Source organism: Boleophthalmus pectinirostris, unplaced genomic scaffold (genome assembly GCF_026225935.1).
Source record: "Boleophthalmus pectinirostris isolate CB_2022bp ecotype Guang Dong unplaced genomic scaffold, ASM2622593v1 HiC_scaffold_7, whole genome shotgun sequence".
NCBI classification, from domain to species: Eukaryota; Metazoa; Chordata; class Actinopteri; order Gobiiformes; family Gobiidae; genus Boleophthalmus; species Boleophthalmus pectinirostris.
The window spans coordinates 9,949,565-9,966,835 of record NW_026571473.1 but is presented as its reverse complement, the minus strand read 5'-3'; the positions used below and the strand labels follow the sequence as shown (position 1 = coordinate 9,966,835).

Sequence of the window (17,271 nt, the reverse complement as noted above, 5' to 3'; positions counted from 1 at the left end):
TTATTTAATGAACTCTTAGTATACAGCCTAAAACAATTCTATATAAATAATTAATGTTTGGTTCTGCGGTGCGCAAACAATAACCAATGTGATTTATTGCTGTTTATGAGAAGTCATTTATGAAGCCTTCGTACGTCACACGCGTCCCATGCTCGGTTGGGGCTGCTGATAAATCTGTGGCTTCTTTACAGGCAGCAGACAGATGGGGTCGCCAAGAGTCCGAGGTGAAACTGCGCACGAGCCAAACCAAAAGTGCCCGTTTATGTGCGGGCTATAGATCTGTTTGCGTCTGTATCAAGCCTCAGTCAATAGCGCGCAGCCAGGGAACAACAGGGCAACACGAGCCGCTCAGGAGATTGATTGTTAAGCAACTGATCCGGTTAATTTCACCGAAAGTCTCATTTAGTGCGCGCCGTGCGTACAGCCCGTTACATTAGACAAACAACTAACACAGAATATTGTAACAGGCAAATAAGTGGCGAGATTAAACGGGCTTTGCATTTTTCTCGTGCCTTGACATGAATTATGAGTTTTATCGCTGGTAGCTTACTCTTTGGCAGACTTGTTCAAAGCAGACACCTCCTACCTGCTCGCTCTGCCTCTCTCTCCTCTTCTCACACTTTCCCCTCAGATACCAAGATGGCGGCAGCCTCATCTATCCAGCCGCCGAGTGTTCACTCTGCTGTTGCCCGGGAGAGCGCACCACTTACCCCGGAGATGGACAGTCCCGAGAGCCGGCGGCAAGAGGATGAGGAGGCGGCGGTCCAGCCCTCGGAGCCCGGGGTGAGCCTCCGCGAACTGCCGGAGCTGGAGCCGGAGGAGATCGAGAGGAGACTGGCCAAAACGCGCCAGGAGCTGAGCAACAGGAGGAAAATCCTCATTAAGAACCTGCCACCTGACACCACCAACCAGGTACGAGCCTCTGATGAGAGCGTAACAAGTAGCGCGCGAGGAGAAAGAGTTTGAGCGACAACATCCGCGTGGCCAGACTTTTACGCGTGTGTGCGCAGCGGACTGTCCACTTGTACTTTTGTTTTACGCTTAGTTTATGTGGTTTTAATTGCGCCTCAAACTGGACATAAACACAGATATGCTTTGGTAAGACATTTGGAGCAGTTACAGCCGTTGCGTGTACGTGCGTGCGGCGTGACAGTCCGGCTGGTGCCTGAGAGCTGACGGGCTCTTGATGCTCTTGAGGAATTGAAACCATCAGGACAGTTCTGTCAACACCCCTACAGACTGTACTGAAGGAAGTTCAGCTGTGCGGGCGAGGAGTACATACAGTAGTAGACTAATACTTTGAGAATGATTAGGTTATATTTAGGCGTTCTTCTTAGTTTTACATTTATTTGGTGGCATGATGCTGGTGTGTGCTGTCTCTCAGGACCTGCACCTGTTACTTTAAGCATCGTGTGTTAGTGTTTGTGATCATCTTTTAGTTTAGAAAGCCGTGTCTGTGGAGTTGTGCCAGAGCGGATTCCTCTTCAGTGCTCTTTGACTAAAGCGCTGTTATGACCGGGAGTCTTTCTTCATCTCAATCTCAATTCGTCTACGTCTGTTGTGTTTATTCTGCCATGTGACCTCAAACTAGCATGACTTCATTGTTTTACCATTAAGATCTATTGAACCCGTGCTCGTTAGTGCCATTCATCACTGGTGTCAGCTGTAAGCCTTTCTGGAGCTCTGTGTGAAGAAGGCGCTGGGTCCTTCAGGCTTGTACCAAACGCTCTTAGTCAAAGGCAGGCTGCCAAGAGCGAGCTGCAGTCTGCATACCGCTCACTGCTCCTGGGTTATATGAGAATCATGGAGCCAAATGCAAGCAATGGAGAAGTGTCTGTATAGTGTGAGAGAGACTTATAAGGCAGAATAGGTTGTGTTCACATCATATACTGTATAGTAGCCGCTGCGTTTGAAATAAGAAGTGAAAATGGGGGCGCATCCGGCTCCATCGACTCTGTTTCCAATTGATTTTACATTGAAAAACTGTCACCCCTCTCTCTGGAACTGCTGCAGCGAGCCTCGTCATTTTGGTCTTAAAATGTTCATATTAACTCGCTCTACATGATCCTGGTGTTAGCAGGTTCTTTTTGCAGACCAAGGTTTTGTTTTCATACCTGACATTTTCGACTGGTCACTAGCGTTCTTCCTCAGAGTGGTCACGTGATGTTGCCGTGCTGATTTAAACAGGTTTTGGCGCTGTCTTCCTAACGGTGGAGGCAGGACGACAGCGCCATCTGCAGTCCGACTTCCTCAGGACAGCATCTCAGGTGTGTGAGAGTAAAAAAGCCCTCTCGTTCTGGTTTATAGTCCTGTGGGCACGTTTCCGTATTTCGATTGCTTCTTTAATCCAGCGACGGTGTTTGTTTTCCTCTGTCTCAATGATGTTTGCTCCGTCCCAGTCCATAATGTGGTCCTGCCTCCACCAGTAGGAAGACAGCGCCAAAACCTGTTTAAATCAGCTGACCAGAAGCAGCACAGCAACATCATGTGACCACTCTGAAGAAGAGACCGGTAGTGAGCAGTCGAAACTTTGAGAAAACAAACTCTTGGTCTGAAAAAAGAACCTAATAACATAAAATATCGGAAGACCAAATGAACCTCATTAGACTACGATCTTGGTGTTTTTATTTTGCTCTTTTATCTGTAAATAAATTCCTTTTTCTAATATGGACCTGGTTCCAAATTCGTTCCTATAACTGCTATCCTCGTGAGTTTCATTTGACTGGAGCCGATCGTACTCACAGATGGTGGACAAAAGGGCTGAACAATATGTAACTGTGATTATTCTGACAAGCAGTTCTGACAGTTTAAAGCGCCCATATTCATGCGATTTTCTGATCTATGTTATAATGTTGTCTCCTCATCACAAACAAATTCATGGAGTTGTGTTTTGTTTCATTTGCACATGTTCTACACACAGTAACGCTGCATATTTACACTCTGTTCCACCTTGTGACATCATGTGGTATAACAGGAAATGCCCCACTGTGTTTTTAAACTCCATACACCTTCATTACAATCAGTGAACTAAACTAAACTGAACTAAAGCTGTTAACTTGAAAACCTTCACTACATGACATCCTAAAGCGGAACGGAGCGAGTTCAGCTTTGGAAATGTAGACAGACTAATAATAGGGTTACTCAAACATGAATGAAACTAAACACAACTCCAGGTCTGTTTGTGGTGAGGGAAAAACATTATAAAGTGGCAAAGTACGGGCGGTAGTAGCTCAGTTGGTAGGTTCGAATCTTGCTCTTGACATAAACATCATTAGTCGAGCGGTCAAATCCACTGACCTGCAGGTTGGCTGGTGTGATTCCCACTCCCGCAGATGAATGCTATTGTTGTGTCCTTGGGCAAAACACGTAACCCACCTCGCCCATAGTGTTTGCGTACACTGGTGTGTGAATGTGTGTGTGAGTGGGTGAGTGGTTCCTCGTTGTAAAGCGCTTTGAAAAGTGCTATAGAAAACTGTGACCATGACCATAAAGTAGATAAGAAACTAACATAATATGGTCCCTTTAACAACTGGGTCCACAAACCTGCACAGCGCAAAAACTAAAAACTAGCCAAGTTAAGATGACATCAATATTTGAGTAAATTTCAGTTGACAAGTAAAATGATCTGCCAGTGGAATGGGACGTTTTGTACTTAAAATATGAAAATACACCTGGCTACACTTAAAACAAGAAAAACAGCAACTCTTTGCACTTGAAATAAAAAAGAAAATTAATCTTGCTTGAATGAATAAAACACGCACTTATTCCATTAGTAGTAACGATGGTAACGATATCCAAGTCTCTCGATACGTTATGAACGTCACAATATGATATTTATTGCGATATCATGGGAAAGCTCACGATAAGGTGGGGAGGCTCACGATTATGTAACAATATCCAAATCTCTCTGTATGATATTTTCATGATATAAATCTCACAGTACGATTTTTTTGTGGAGGCTAACAAAACTGTTAATTAGGGCCCGACCGATATGGATTTTGTTGCGGCCGATATGATACTGTTAAAATGAGAGCTGGAGCTGCCGATAGCCGATATAATTGCTGATAGATTTAGTGATGTAAAAATTCACTGTAAATCTTGAATTGTTTAAAAAACATACCTCTTTGCATCATATTTACAGACAGTATGTCAGCCTAATGGCATTTTTGCATCACATTCTAGCTACTGGTAAAGAAAGTAAACTACCGCTATTAGCCTTTAGCCGTAAATGTGTGCGCGCCGCGCCGCAGTAATTCATTATATTATGTGTAAATGTCGATCTATTCACAACTCATTTACATATCAATGCAGATCCAGTAACATATATACGGCCAATATAGTCACTTTACAGTAGGCCAATGTAAGAGAAAACTGTCTGTTTATGTGCGTGAGCTACAGCAGCTAATCGCTAACCCATGAGAAAGAACCAAAACCAACATTAAAACACATTTCCAACAGTCACCGCTCACACAGGCTCCTCTCAAGTCACAAGTCTGCACTAATAAATGTCCTTTTAATCCAGACTCAAACCGATTGTCCGTAAAAAGAATATAATCTCAGTGTTTGGATCTATGTCTGCGAGTGTAAACAAGAGCACGTGAGTGATGTGACTCCGGGGGTGTGTTCAGGGACAGTACGGCATCACAGACACAAACAAATGACTCCACAGATAAATACTGATGCGGCGCCACATATTAGAACATTTATCTGTCTGTAAATTGGACTAAATGAACATAATGTAGAGAGTCTAAGCTTTATAACGAGTTATAACATGCCCACAGGAAATATTGGCCCATATTGGGAAGATATAGGCCAATCACCGATATGTTTCCAAGAGCCCATATCGGCCGATAATATTGGCCAACCAATATATCGGTTGGGCCCTACTGTTAATACGATACTTTTTCTTCTTAAAATGCCTTGTCAAGATTTAATCCAATGAACTAAGACTTCAAAGTGCTTAGAACTGTTATTTCTTCATGTAGTCTACACTGAATTGGAGCAAAGGATCATGGTCTATGTAGTTCTTTCTGTCTTTTGGCGCTATTGCTGCACCTTAACTCTTAATTTAAGCAAAGAGACTTGTAATTCAATATATTGTGATGAAGAACTTTGACAATACAATATCACAATATTTCAGTTATTGTTACATTCCTAATTGGTAGATAATTTTACTTGTCAAGGTGAAACTACTCAAATAAAGTAAAAAGTCATTTTAACTTACTTAGATATATTGTTTTTTGCAGTACAATATTAATGTTATTACTTAAGGTCAACAGTCTCGCCTAGAGTTGCATAATGACTCCACTTTCTGAGGCTGTTTTGAAAAAATGATTTCACTTTTGTTTATTTATACTGACTGATAAGACATTAAACTTTGTGCCAATTTTTATTTCATCTAGACAGGCTTAATAATTGCAGAGATATTAACTGTAAACCAGGTCAACAACAAATCTCACAGTTAAACCGCAAATTCTACCATAGAATTCTGACCTATATGATCAAAGTCAGAGGATTCAGAAGGGAACACAACAAATATGGGACATTGGCTCTTGGGTATTTCCTCAGTGATACAAGAAGTGGCCCCGGGGCAGTTCAGAGCGAAGGAATCGTAAATCAGATCTCTCCAAAAAGACATGTTTCATTAAAAGCAGTTGGATGTTTGTGTGTGATCAGGGGAAAAGCAGTGTTTACAATTGGCTTCGATGTTGGATTTGAAAACTCCCCGAAAACACTAATGCTGCTGTTTACATGTAACAGAATACAGAAACACTACTAGCTCCGCTGTTAAGTCTGTGTAATGGAAAAAAATACAAATATTTATGTAACTAGTCCAGATGTCATGTGTGCACCAGACTGTGAGTTGGCTGCACACATATATTTACTACCACTACTACTACAACTACTTCTACCACTATTATGACTACTACTACTACTACTATTACTACTACAGAATAAGTGTTTACATGTAACAGAATACTAGCTCTGTGAATGGTATTGTTAAGTCTGTGTAATGGAAAATACTACAAACATTTATGTAACTAGTCCAGATGTCAAATGTACACCGGACAGTGAGTTGGCTACTACTACTACTACTACTACTACTACTATACTTCTACTACTACTACTACTAATTCTACCACTACTGCAACTACTACTACTAATGCTACAGCTACTACAACTATTACTATTACTACTGTTGAGGAAAGAATGTCAGATTTCTCCTGCCACTATCACCTCCTCTGATGTGTTGTGAATGTGTCGAGAGTAGTTTGTTGTGTGCCCTCTTGAGCTTGAACAGAGCAATAATGTTTCCTCATGAACAGAGCTGGAGTTGTGTTTGGCTTTATTTGTGTTTGTTTGTGTAAATCTGCATGTTTAAGCCCTTTCTCGCTCTCCAGAGCTGAAAATACTTTGTTCTAAGCGCATGATGTCATCCAGTGGTAATTGGATAAGTGCTCCTCTCTGTTTTTAAAGTGCAGAGACCTTTCCCAAAGATAAATTCTGATCATAATGAGGCTAACAAAACGAAATGACAGCAGCAGTTATGTCTACTTTCTTTTGATTTGTTTCAGTTTAACAATGCTTACTACAGTATTGTAAAGCTACAGTATGTAACTTTTTAACCAAAAAAAGAGACAAATTATGTATTTTTGTGCATCTCCACAAACCTGCCTATGTAAATTTAGTTTCTTTGTCTATAATCTATCACAGTATTGCATAAACCTATCTGTCTCCATGGAGAATGTTCCAAAGTATGGCTTTAACTTTCTCTTTCCATGGAATCATGCAGGTGACATGCCACCTCCAGTTTCTGTTTCTTATTTTCTTTATATTTAAATGGGCAAACACATATTAATGAACATTTACAATGTAAATATGTAATGATTAGAGCCAACGTGGCTAATTTCCAAAGTCCCTCGACAGGTTGACGTCAAATCACATTATTCTATCTTTGCATTAAACACTTTGAATAATATTTGTTTAAAGGTCCTATATTATGCAAAATCAACTCTTGTGAGCTTTTAGCCAGGTTAAAATGTTGTTACCTCATCAAAACATACCTGTGTTTTGTGTTTTATTTCTGTGATGCTGTGTAATCCTTTATTATTACTCTCAAATGATCCAAATAATTGTGAAGGTGTATGGCGTTTCAAGAGCATTTCCGGTATTACCATATGACATCACAAAGTGGAAGTGGAGTGTTTTCAGATTGACAGAAGCCTCAGAGTAGGTTTTGACAAGGAAACAACATTATAACAAAGACCAGAATATAGTGCAATATAAGCCCTTAGAGCATCACAGTTTCCCTTTTGCATCCTGTTCTTATTACGGAATCATTTGACGAATGAATCAGTTAGTCATTTTTTATGCCAAATATTGGGTGAAATTAAGATCTCATGCTTGAGCTGAAATGTCAGAGTAATCTTTCCACAAAAGATTATCTTTTCTTTGCTTCGCCAATCTTCCAAAAGTTATTTTTGTCAGGCTGTTCTTTGCAAATACATCCACTCAGCTTAGTGGACGTTAAATGCAGAGAATCTACACTTTACTGTGATCTATAAACAGATCAATGCTCATTAAAGTCAATGTTTTCCTGGAGAAAGCGCTGGGCAGTGGATTTAGAGGCAGCTCTTGTTTGGATCCGGAGCAGGATTCCAATGTTATTCATAGAGCGGTTGTTGACATTACAGCATCTTCCATCAGTGTATAGATTTATGGAGAAGGAAAAGCCTCACTGTCTTATATAACCCCCAGACGAAGTGAAGTACACCGGGCGACTCCCATTCCCCCCATACACACTGCCCCATTACCCCATGGGGTGGCAGGCTGGCAGGGCGCGCCTGGGCCTGGTCCTGGGGCTCGGTGTCAGATATATGGCTTTGCTGACAGCACTGTCTGTACAGTCTGAAGGAGGAGTGAGCCGGAGAGAGGCCTTTTAGACTGTTAAGAGGAACACTGACAGGAGAAAGGCTTAATGGTCAAACTCAAGTACTAGTGCTGATAATGTATCTGCTCTTTTTTTTTTTTTTTTAAAACAATTGAATATGGAGGACCTAGACGCATACATTTGACTTTTCTGATGAACGGTCCCCTCCCTGTTTTGTCTCTATTCAAATGTCATTTCCTGGTATCGATTACAGAAATGGGACAACTAACTTCCACTTAGAAACTGCAGATCTGATTTCCACCTGCCCCTTTACGGTAATGGAGCTTCAAATTCAGGACAATAACGTTAAGTCAAACATGCATGAACCACAAAAAAAACCAAAAAAAAACAACATAAGAGTTAATGGTGCGGGGAAAGAATTACAGCGTGGTACATTTTGGTGATTCCAGGAACAATGTCGGTCAGATTGTGTGTACACAACAGACTTTACACAACAAAGTCTGAATCTGACCTTGTATCTTGTAGTGGTTTGGTTGATGTGTGAACTGAAATAATAGGCTGGTTCTTCCTCAGTTAATTCCTAGTAAACATAAACAAATGCAATACAGACCTGTTACAGTTACGGACGCACTGATATGGTACTGGTATCTAATATCGGTGCCGATATTGAAATTTTTGGTGGATTGGCTTCCCAGATATCAAGATATTGTTGTAATTAGACCAATTACTGACCAATGTTGACTCAAAACATTTCATAATATTAAACTTGTATTTTTACAAAGCTGTTCTGTAGTCACAAAACACATTTGGAATATTTTTTACCTTCTGGTGGTTGTGTTTGGAGGAAATAATTTTCCGTTTCTGCCTTGGTATTAGTTGATATTGGAAAAAGCTGGATTGGTGCATCCCTAATTACAGCGGGTACATTTACATGGCCAGTAAAAATCTGAATAATATTAAACCTGAATAATCCTATAACCCAGCGTGGTTTGATTTGTTTGGTGTTTGTTTACATGCACAAGAGGATTCAGATCATCAAAAACACCGGCTGACATGTTCCTGTTAATTAGTGGATATTTGGAAGACAAAATACAGTCAATTTAAAAATAACTCTTTCAATCTTTTAACGTTTTTATTATTTTTGTCTTTGCCGCATCGGTGTGCCCTTTTAGCATAATTCCCCTCGTCAATACCGGCACACGTGTGAACAATCAAGGAGAAACCAGATTATGCACATCAAATGCAACTGTGTACATGACCTTTCCATAACCTGATAACTCCAGAAATGAGACTATGATGAGATTTGGGTGTGCATAAAAACAGCCACGGTGATGATTGTAAAGAAAGCCAGCTGCCATATTGTCTTTCTGCGAACTACACATCCGTATCCCTGTTGAATAAAAACACACTTTATGGTTGGTTGTCAAGAGGGGTTATGTTTCAAGGGCGTTTTTGAATAATTCATTTCTTTAAGACGTCCAAACCTGGGCGAGGTGTGTAGTATCTGCGCATTTGTGAGGTAAACAGTGACAGCCGTATTGTAGTATTGTAGCTTTCAAATACCAAAGACATATCATTTGAAAATATCTTCCACTCGTCAGTTATCTGCTGTTTATGCTTTTGCCACTTTTTTTTTTTTTAATAGTGAATACAGAGACTCAATGTTCTAAACCTAACCTCAAAACCTTAGTGTTTGCATACGTGAGGTAAACAGGCACAAACTCATTCAAATACAGTGGCACTTGTAGAGGTAGCAGTAGCAGAGGAGATGACAGCGTCCTCTTTTACATACTGTGAGTTTGTCAGTAACAGATGTTCATGCCCTCCTCCTGACACTGGCCACACTCCTCACCTTCACACCCCCGGACATGTGCTGGAGCTGTTATAGTGCTAGAATACATACAACGGGTATACAGTAAAGATGTCACTAGGGCTGGAGTCTACGAAGTATGTCTGTATGGAAATCAGATGGAAAGTCACCCTGAACTGTACCCTTTATGGAAGTGAGTTAATCTATATACATATAAAACAAAAACAAAGCACTTTTTTCATTATATATATTGTATTAATTACATTATAGTTATTAATTGCCAATACTCTCCTCAGTCCATCTGCAGAACTTGGCCAGTGGCTCTTTAGATGATAAAATGCTGGTTCTATGTCGTCAGCTTGAGCGTCCCCCTGGCTTGAAAGTCCTGACTCGAACGTCCCATTCTCTCGGCTAACTGCTGTGCCTGAGAGAAGGGGGATGTTCTCACCGCCGTGTTACGCACTGTGATGTATTGAGTTAGAAAATCAGCATACTATATCATAATAAAATGAAATGTCAATGCAGCGAACCAAATGTCGGGCCTTGTTTATGTCATTTTACCTTTCTTCCCAAAGCAGCACAGATTTTTTTCAGTATGTAATATCAATATAATCCTCATTTGCTCACAGAAGTTTACTATGAAATCCTATTTTAAATATTTTTTTCTTGTGCCCCATGTCCAGTAGCATCTGTAACTGTTGATTTGGGAAGAAATATTAATTATTTCCTTACCTGGTAACCTTCTAACTCCTAGGAATTCCTCACAGGTAACTATTTCAGGATTTTATCTTACATATTATTCATAGCTAAGACCTTCCTGAAAGTGATTCTGAATGATTTTTGAGCAAGTAGTTCGGTAGCTTTCTAAGTTTCTTGTGTTGTGCTGCTTACAAATTATGTTCATGGCAAACATGTAAGGAAATAATGAATATTTCTTTGCAAATCAACAGTTACAGATGCTATAGGACATGGGGAACAAGAAAAAAGTTTTAAAAATAGGATTTGATAGTAAACTTTTGCGAGCAAATGAGAATTATATTGAGTGTGCCGCTTCGTGAAAATTGGTAAAATGACATAAACAAGGCACGAGATTTGGACTGATACATTCACATTTCATTTTATGATGATATAGAATGCTCATTTTCTAACTCAGTACATCACACTGTGTGAAAAAGACTGCAAGTGCACTGAAGTTCAAGCTAAACTACAAAGAAGAGTACTGTGAAACTTGGTATTTAGTTAATTGATGCAAATTTTGAAAAACCCAGGAATAAGCCTTGAAGAAGCTATCTAGCTGACAGCGAAAAGTTGGCTTCAAAAAGCTTAGTAAGTTCAGCTGTTTTCATTTTATCCAGCTTCTAATAGTATTAAGTTGTAAAGGCAGATAAAACTCATAATTCAGATTTTCAACTGGGTCATGTCAATACACCTTCCCCTTTAACTCCTACTGTATGTAAATCCTTATGATCTAAATGAAATGATTCGACTTATACACATTTTGGTCTGCTATCGACCGATTAATCGATTAAACGACTAACAGTCCTACATGCCACAATATCGAATTTTAGTTTTACAGTTAGAAGAGATGAGACTTTACCTCAGTTACTTTCTGAAGGTGGCGCATCACTTGCAGAATTCTAAGCAAAGACTTAAGTTAAAACCTTGATTTGAAACATTCTCCATGGGAATAGATTTCAATGTTTTTTTTACTGTGGGAAAATATGGACAAAGGAATAATATTTCCATGGAAACAAGCCGGGGGAGAGAGCTTAGTGCTTATAGTAAGGACACATATTTTTTAGGACAACAAATGCAACGAAAATGAAAAAAAAAAAAAAAAAAGATTATGTTTTGGTAGTGAATTGTGAGTTTAATCTGTCTTTTCATCTTCTCACAAATACACTTATTGTTCTTGTAGAGATGCTTTATATTTTTGAACGCTTTTGTCTGTGCCATGCCACACCCCCTTGTAATCCCACTGCGGCGCTGATGTTGAGAACGCACATTTGAATATAAAACATTTTCGAAAGTAGCAGTATTGTACTATTGTCATTTTTTCAAATACTATAGACCAGCGTTTCCCAAACTTTTTATCTGGGGACCCATATTTTAAAAGTCACAAACCTTCGCGACCCAAGTCAATAGATATTATTCATAAATCACAAAATAAAGGTGGATTTGACCATTATTGAACATTAAAGAGGATATTTTATTGTTGACTGAGTGATCCTGTCTCTCTGAACAATTAGTATTAATTGAGTTTTAAACAATGAAAAACAGTAACTGAACCAGCAATAACAGGATCTATAAGTCGCCTATTTGGACATTAAATGTAGCCCATTTCTTTTTCTTTTCAACACTCAATGGAACCAGCAATATTGGAACAAAATAGTTAATAAAATAATTACAAAAAGTTTAGAAATTATAGAAAACATGTCTTAAAGGGACAGTTCGGAATTTTGGACATAGGACCCTTATTTCCTAGTGAGCCAGAGTGTTGGAGAAGTGTGGAGACACTTTTTAAAATATTCCATCCAGTCCTTGTATTTGCAGAGGTCGCTGGTGCTAGGCTAGTGGATGTCAATGGCCATAGTTATCCTGCCATTAAAAACAGTCTTACCCACTCCGCAAAACATCCGAAGCAAATCTATTATTACTCCAGACTGTCGACGTGAATATCTGTGTTGATAGAGTAATGCCTGAAATAAAACTAACCTTGCATCTCATCTTCAATCGTCACATATTGAGGGACTGTTTTCTCATATATCAGTCCGCCGCTGCCAAGTTTTCTATCAGGAAGTAAAACTCGCCACTGCTGCTCAGACATAAATCCTTCAAATGCAATCTTGGTTTTACTTCTAAAATTAGTCTATTGACACAGACATTCACATTGACAGTCTGGGGTAATAACAGATTTGCTTCGGGTGTTTTGTGGAGTGGGAAGACTATTTTTAGTGGCAGGCTAACTATGGCCATTGACATGCACTAGCCTAGCACCAGTGACCTCTGCAAATACAAAGACTGGATGGAATATTTTAAAAAGTGTCTCCACATGTCTCCAACACTCTGGCTCACTAGGAAATGAGGTCCTATGTCCAAAATCCCGGACTGTCCCTTTTACATTTCAACATTTTTAATGAGATAGGTGAGCCTGTCTGTGTTTTTGTAGCGAGTTCCAGTCCGGGGTGCAGGAGGAGAGTGCAACACGTACATCAAGTGTATAGACAGAACTGTATATTGCAGACCTACATGCAGATCATGACAAATCGACCCAAAAAATCTCTTGCGACCCACCTCAGGGTCGCGACCTCGTCCTTAGACATATAATTCGAAAACATCCTGCACTTGTTAGTTATCTGCTATTTACACTTTTCTTCCTTTCCTTCGTACAAATTACATGTATAATGTTTTGTTGTATTTTAATTCTACAAATCTTTAATTTAATTCTTGGTTTAGTCATTTGCAAGTATTTGTTTTGTTTTTGTTTTACTAGTGAATACAGACACTCACATTTAATTTAATTCCGTGTTAACTTAACCTCAAAATACTGTGATTCCAATCCTAATTGTACTCTAGTTTTCTGTCTTTACATTCACATCCTACAGCCTTAGTAACTACTTGTGGATTTTGAAAATATAACAGTCATAGAACAGAAACTTGCTTTGCCATTTCATTTAATAAATGCAGAATCACAAATAGGAAGCGGCCTTTTTCTCCTACTGTTTCTTACGTAATCTTTATGTCAGAGTCAGTTTAACAGCATGACTCCGTCCATTCCTCCCTGACTCACTGGTATATTTCCATAAATTATTTTCTTTCTCCTGTTGCTTATAATGAACAATGGAATCTGTCTCCATGTCAGACAGTCAAATCTTAGAAACTAAAATGTCAACTCCTGCGCGTGTTACGGAAACCTTTTTTCTCCAGGTCAAATGCACTGTCACTTATCCTCCATTAAGCTGCCATAAGTCTCCCCAGTGGAGCTGTAAGAGGGAGCAGACTGTAGACTGCTAGAACTACACTACCAAATATATCTACTGTCATCATTTGCACATTTCCGGTGAGTTTGTTGTACTAAAGTTGGGTAACTTTACTGGGACATTATACAACACAGTTAAATCAAAGTAAACATCAGTGAATTCGAATGGAGCTGTAACATCTCTTCCATATATCAGCTTTCTGCAGTCATTAAATGCACATTTTCAGTGAGTTTGTTGTGCTAAAGTTGGGTAAAACTCTGTTACATTTACAATTACTCTAGTACAGTATTTTTGTTTGATTGATTTATTTCGGTCACAGGTATATTCTGACATTATTCCACAGACAGTCATATTTAACATTTAACATACACAGACTGAAAAGGTGTCGGCTGAAACTTGAGCTTATTCTGCCTTTACCCTTTATTCCTTTATCAGAGCGTCATCTTGGCACCAGTTCATCTTCATAAATACAGCAAGAGGAAACAATCAAATCAGTAACAGTATGGCAAAGTACTACAGCACAAACTAAGTATCATAATTCATGTATCTGCTCAGAGTTAAACATTTAAACTTCTTTATAAAATGGAAAAGAGTGGTGCACATTTTTAGATTTTCTGTACGGTTGTTCCAGAGCTCCAACCCTTTAACAGATTTACAGAATTTTACAGTGTTTGTTCTGATTTTCTTTTTGATAAACATGGCCGTACCTCTGAGCTCATATTGGCTGTTTCGGATTTTGAACATAATGATTTTGACAAGAAATTGTTGTTTACTTTGAACATGATTTTCAAAGTGTAAAGGTTGACTAAATCGTAAAATTTCAGAGTTTATAAATAAGGCATTTGTTGGTTGATTATAAACTGATAATGTGATTGCTCTTATTGCTTTTTTTGCAAGGGAAAGATTGGATTTGTATTAGTCTTATATGTATTGCCCCAAATCTCAATCTCTATTTAATCTTTCAATATAAATTAAAGGTGCATTGTGTAACTGTGGAGATGTTATTGCTTGTCTAGAATGTTTCACAGTATGGTATTAAACCTTTCTACGTTCATGGAGACTAAACCAGGCCAAGTTACAGGCCAGATCTGTAGAAAGGCAACCCTGCTCACTGTCAGAATGCCAGGTTTTCAAGGTATTTTTGAGCAATAAAATCACTTGTAATTTAATAAATGGCAGAGCAGTGGCGTATCCATAGAAACAAACAGGTGACGGACCCACAACCAAAAAGTTACAGTTCACTTTTAATGATGAGGGGAAAGAATTACTACACGGTTCATTTGTATCTTGTAGTGATATGGTTGACTGTAATAAAAATGTTTCTGCCTCAGTTAAATCTTAGTAAACATAACATAACAACACATCCAAATCAGGGATGGCTCTAGGGGAGGGGCCACAGGAGCTTTTACCACTCCTCTTATCTTATTGGCTCCTGAAATGCCCCTGATCTGTCAATCAACTGACGAGAAGAACAACCGTAGAATTTAATGAACACTAATGCAATTCCACCCCCAAACTCTTGGCGGCAGTAGACCTAATACGTCAATACAACTTAATGGGAGAAGAAACAGACCTGTGGAGGGCTTTTTTTTTTTTTTTTAACTGCTTGTATTTGCACCGTACTGAGTAAATCATTTGTATGCTTGTATTTGGCCCCTGAATGTAACGTGTCCCCTTAACGCCCCCTGTTTCAGAAAAATCCTAGAACCGCCACTGTTCCAAATATATATCCACTCTCTTATGATACATACATATGAAACATTTCCAGTGTGTTTATGTTTTGATTTTAATGCAAGGTACTTTGGTCACCTTGAGCGTTGTCAAGGGATTCTATAAATAAAGTATGATTGATATGGTGTACTAAAGTTGGTAAAACTCTGTTACATTTCCTCTAGTACTGTTGAAGTTTTCGGAGTAGTTTTCATACACCAATTTACCACGCATTTTATATTTGTACTATTATACATATGACTGTGTATTTGTTGATATTGATACTTCTTTACATATTGACTTTTTGTATTGATTTTGAGGATTTCTTCAAAATTTGATCTAATTTTTATGTGTGCTTAAAAGTGACTTGAATATATTTGACAGTTTTTACTACTCTTCCAACTATGAAAGTGCCAAAAGCTTTATGCTGACGATATTAAGTGATTTGCTTCTTGCATCTCTTCTTAAATATTTTACTTTTTCTCTTTTTTGTGGTCTATCCTTTGCACATAACAGAACTAGCACATTATAAATTATTATATTTTTACTGTTTTGTCCTTCCATTAACTTAAAATACTATATCAGATACTCTTTACTCTTGAATATGTTCTTGGGCCATTACTTTGCACTTCTGCTTAAAGGTGCACTAGCTGTTGTAGTTTTCATACACAAATTTACCACGTATTTTATATTTGTTCTGCATAAGACTGTGCATTTGTTGATATTGATACTTCTTTACATATTGATTTTTTGTATTGATTTTGAAGGGTTTACCTCATTTTTATGTGTGCTTAAAAGTGACTTGAATATATTTGACAGTTTTTACTACTCTTCCAACTATGAAAGTGCCAAAAACTTTATGTTGACGATATTAAATGATTTGTGTTTCTTGCATCTCTCCTTAAATATTATACTTTTTCTCTTTTTTGAGGTCTATCCTTTGCACATAACCCGCACATCATTATTATTATTATTTTTTTACTGTTTTATCCTTCCATTAACTTAAAATATTATATCAGATTTTACATCCAGATCCAGATTTTTACTCGTGAATATGTTCTTGGACCATTACTTTGCACTTCTGCTTAAAGGTGCACTTGCTGTTGCAGTTCTCTAAGTAGTTTTTGTACACCAATTTGAACTATTGTATTGTATTGGTCTATGTATTTTTTTATATCAATACTTTTCGACTTTTTGTATTGATTTTGAGGGGTTCTTTGAAATTTGGATTTGATAAGTGACTTGAATATATTTGACAGTACTTTTACTTGAGAAAGTTTTTACTACTCTTCCAACTATGAAAGTGCCGAAAGCTTTATGCTGACAATATTAAATTATTTGTGTTTCTTGCATCTCTCCTTAAATATTTTACTATTTTCTCATTTTTGTGGTCTATCCTTTGCACATAACAGAACCTGCACATTATTTAATTTACTGTTTTGTCCTTTCTTTAACTTCCAGATTCAGGTTTTTACTCCTAAATGTGTTCTTGGGCCATTACTTTGCACTTATGCTTAAAGGTGCCCTGCGTAACTTGTAAGATTGGAGGTCCGCTACCATGGAGATGCTATTGCTTTGCCTGTAATGTTCCGCAATATGGTATTAAACTTATATAAGGTGCGTTTATTCGATTGTGGGTGCTTTTATTGTTCAAAAATACCTGTATTCTTACTGTGAGTGGGGTCGCCTCTTCACAGACCTCACCTGTAAATTGGCATCTCCTGCTTGTTATGAGATTGAAAAATGTAATGCCATACTTTGGAATATCTGAGGTAAAGCAATAACGTCCCCATGGAGGCGAGTAAATGGCGAGCCCTCTACCAGATAATCTACAAAGCGAACCTTGAAGTAAACATTATTCTGAAGTACTGCTCCTCATA

At 38.4% G+C, this 17,271-nt stretch overlaps 1 protein-coding gene across 1 annotated transcript in view; it reads left to right on the top strand.

The window, feature by feature from the left end:
* The first annotated feature begins 222 nt into the window (after nucleotides 1–222).
* Nucleotides 223–17,271, top strand: part of raver2 (ribonucleoprotein, PTB-binding 2) — a 249,941-nt gene continuing 232,892 nt past the window's right edge. Inside the window, 1 exon segment of the mRNA XM_055164999.1 lies at nucleotides 223–912. Coding sequence (XP_055020974.1) covers nucleotides 526–912 — 387 coding nt within the window. The 5' untranslated portion in view covers nucleotides 223–525.